Source organism: Apium graveolens, chromosome 8 (genome assembly GCF_009905375.1).
Source record: "Apium graveolens cultivar Ventura chromosome 8, ASM990537v1, whole genome shotgun sequence".
Lineage (NCBI taxonomy): Eukaryota > Viridiplantae > Streptophyta > Magnoliopsida > Apiales > Apiaceae > Apium > Apium graveolens.
The window spans coordinates 141049914-141053943 of record NC_133654.1 but is presented as its reverse complement, the minus strand read 5'-3'; the positions used below and the strand labels follow the sequence as shown (position 1 = coordinate 141053943).

The following is a 4030-nucleotide window of genomic DNA, read 5'->3' as shown; positions in this document are numbered from 1 at the left end:
TCAACGTGCGGGAGAATTTGATCAGAAAAATTCCCAAAATAATTTTAGAATTCTCGATATTTTCCAAATTTAATAAAATATGAGTTTCATAATTTTTGAAGCATCCTGAAATTAAATACTGAATTTACAAATAAATGAGGATATTTATTTGTCCCCAGAATCTGACCTAACTAAACAAATGAAGATATTTATCAAGCATGTCTGACTCTAACTCCCAAGTAGACTCTTCTACTCGAGAATTTTTCCAAAGCACTTTTACTATAGGGATTGACTTCTTTGTAAGGACTCGCTCTTTACGATCTAAAATCTGGATTGGTTGTTCCCCATATGATAAATCTGGCTGAAGTTCAATTGGCTCATACTCTATAACTTGATTCGAATAAGGAGTATATGACTTCAACATGGATACGTGGAACATATTATGAATATGTTGCAACTGCGGTGGCAACGCTATCTCATAAACAACTTTCCCTATCTTCTTTAAAATCTCGAATGGTCCAATGTACCTTGGGCTGAGCTTACCTTTCTGACCAAATAAAACCAATATTTTCCAAGGTGACACTTTCAACAATACCAACGACCCTATTTTTAAGTTCATATCATTTTGATGTAAATCAGTGTTCTTTCTCTGTCTATCCTGAGCTGCTTCTAACCTTTTCCGAATCAATATCACTACATCTATGGTTTGCTGAACTAGCTCAGGACCTTACACTTTCTTTTCTCCCACTTCATCCCAATACAATGGTGATCTACATTTGCGTCCATACAAGGCTACATAAGGCGGAATTTTAATATTAGCATGATAACTATTGTTGTATGAAAATTCAATTAAAGGTAAGTGCTCATCCCAGTTTCCCTTGAAATCCAAAGCACAAACTCTTAACATATCTTCTATTATCTAGATTATTCTCTCACTTGAACCGTCCATCTGGGGATGATAGGAGGTACACATATTCAGTTTGGTTCCTAGACATTCTTCAAACTTGGTCCAAAACCTTGAATTGAATCTCAGGTCTCGATCTGATACAATGGAGACAGGGACTCCATGCTTGGTCACGATTTCATACAAATATAACTTAACTAACTTTTCCGAAGAATAACTTTCGTTGATTGGGAGGAAATTTGCTGACTTTGTCAATCTGTCGATAATTACCTAATAGCGTCGTGATTGGCTCTAGTCTTTGGAAATCCCACTCTAAAATCTATTACAATCCCTTCCCACTTCCATTGGGGAATCTCTAAGGGTTATAACAATCCACTCGGCCTTTGATGTTCTGCTTTTACAGTTTAGCATACGTGATATTTACTAACCCAATTCGCAATTTCTTTCTTCATTCCTGGCCACCAAAAGTTCTTCTTTAAATCTTGATACATTTTAGTGCTCCCAGGGTGGATAAAAAATCGAGAGTTGTGTGCTTCACGTAAAACTTCATTTTTTAGTTTAGTCATATTGGGAATCCAAATTCTGGAAGAAAACCTGAACATACCTTGGTTATCCTTTTGGTACAAATTTCTTCTCCGCTCAGATTGTCCAAGTCTTGCTCCATAACTTCCTCTTGATACTTTTTAATCTTATCCATCAATGATGGTTGAAACGAAATCTCATATAAATACTCCTTATCTTTCGATGGTATTCGAACTTCAATCTTCCATATTTTCCAAGTCTCGTGCTAATTCTTCTGCAATTTGAACCATATTCAGCCTCTCTTTTCTGCTCAAGGCATCAACCATCACATTGGCCTTACCTGGGTGATAGTTAATAGAACAATCATAGTCTTTAATTAATTCCAACCATCTTCTTTGTCTCATGTTTAGGTCCTTCTGAGTGAAAATATACTTTAAGCTCTTATGATATGTGTAAATATCACATTTTTCTCCATACATATAATGTCTCCACAATTTTAATGCAAAAACTATAGCTGCCAATTCGAGATCATGGACTGGATACTTCTTCTCATGAGGCTTTAGTTATATAGAGGCATAGACGATGACTTTATCGTGTTGCACCAGTACACAACCTAAACCTTTCAAAGAAGCGTCGTTATATATCATAAAGTTTTTCGTCTCATCCGGTAATGCTAATACTGGAGTTGACACTAGCCACTTTTTCAGTTCCTGGAAGCTTTCTTTACAATTTTCTGTCCAAATAAATTTCTCGTTCTTCCTGGTTAGCTTGGTTAACGGAGTTGCGATCTTAGAAAAATCCCTTACAAATCTTCGATAATATCCTGTTAGCCTCAAAAAACTTCTCACTTCTGTTGTAATCTTCGGTTGTTCCCATTTGGATACGGCTTCAATCTTTACAGGGTCTATCTTGATACCTTCCTTTCTTACCACATGTCCAAGGAACTGTACTTCTGTCAACCAAAACTCACACTTGGAAATCTTCACGTACAGTTGTTTTTCTCTCAACCTTTGGAGGGCAATCCTTAGGTATGTTGCGTGATCTTCTTGAGTCTTTGAATAGATGAGGATGTCATTAATAAATACAATAACAAACTTATCTAAGTACTCGTTATACACCCGGTTAATAAAATCCATAAAAACTGCTGGTGCATTGGTCAATCCGAATGACATCACTAAGAACTCATAATGACCATACCTTATTCTGAATGCAGTTTTCGGTATATCCTCAGGCTTGATCTACAGTTGGTGGTAGCCAGATCTCAGGTCGATCTTTGAAAAAAAATATGCTCATTTAAGTTGAATAAATAAATCATCGATTCTGGGTAGAGGGTACTTATTCTTGATTGTCAACTTGTTTAGTTCCCTATAGTCAATACATAGCCTCATACTATCATCTTTCTTCTTCGCGAATAACACCAGAGCACCCCACGGAGAAACACTTGGTCGGATGACTCCTTTGTCTAGCAGCTCTTGAAGTTGTTTGGCCAATTTCTTCATTTCCACTGGAGCCATTCGATATGGAGCTTTAGAAACTGGCTCTGCTCCTGGTATCAAATTAATGGAGAACTCTATTTCTCGATCAGGTGGTAATCCTTGCAATTCTTCCGGAAAGGCATCGGGATATTCTCTTACTATTGGAATCTCATCGAGAGTAGGTGCCTCTTTCTTGATATCCACCACATGAGCCAAATACACTTCGCATCCTTGCCTTAACAATTTATTTGCCTGCGATACTGAGAGAAACTTATTGTCCTGCTTTTGTCCATGATAACTTATTCTTACATTATCTTTTGTGTACATGACAATTATCTTCCTCTTGCAGTCAATACTTGCCTTATATAGATATAACCAATCCATGCCTAAAATAAAATCGAATTCTCCTAGCTCAAAAGGTATTCGGTCGGCTGGAAAAGAGTGACCAGAAATCTCTATTGAACGCTTAGGGCAGAACTGGCTTACATGTATCTTATATTGATTGGCCACTTCTATGGTCAAAGGTTCATCTAAGTTATCCAACATTAATTGCATGTTATTCACACAGTTCAGGGATATGAAAAATTTAGACGCTCCTGAATCAAATAGAACGTTAACATGCACGGAATTAAGAGAAAGCGTACCTGCAACTATGTCGGAATCCTGAGCCGTGGATTTCTTGGTCATTTTGAAAGTTCTGGCTCTAGTTGTACTTGTTGTTGGTCCTTGAGATGAACTTCCTCCTATGCTTCCCTGGGTAACTGATTTGCAATTCCTAGCAATATGTCCCACTTTACCGCAACTGAAACAGGTTGTAACGACTAGGAAACTACGCTTGTATTATATCATAATAAAGATGAAATTATGCGTTTTATTATGTCATTAAGTGTATCCAGTCATAAAACCCTAGCAGTTAATGCTATATGTGTTCTGTACCATCAGGGTATTTCCCGGGTATTTATCGGGTATTTTATTTTTTTACAAGCTTTCGTATTAAAAGTTATATGACCCGAACCTTGTTTTAATAGCTAATATTTCAAATAAAATAATTGGCCTTATTTTGTCTAGTATGGCTTGTATTATATCGTTATTCTGAATATCCAGGTATTTTAGGAATTTTCTCGTTTCACGAAAAATGACTTTTTCGGGA

At 36.7% G+C, this 4030-nt stretch overlaps 1 protein-coding gene across 1 annotated transcript; it reads right to left on the bottom strand.

The window, feature by feature from the left end:
* Positions 1–1641: 1641 nt before the first annotated feature.
* Positions 1642–3567, bottom strand: LOC141680037 (uncharacterized). The gene is made up of 2 exons (XM_074486369.1): positions 2784–3567; positions 1642–1745 (listed from the first exon to the last, which is right to left on the bottom strand). The coding sequence occupies exons 1-2, from the start codon at positions 3565–3567 to the stop codon at positions 1642–1644; spliced, it is 888 nt and encodes a 295-aa protein (XP_074342470.1).
* Positions 3568–4030: the final 463 nt, after the last annotated feature.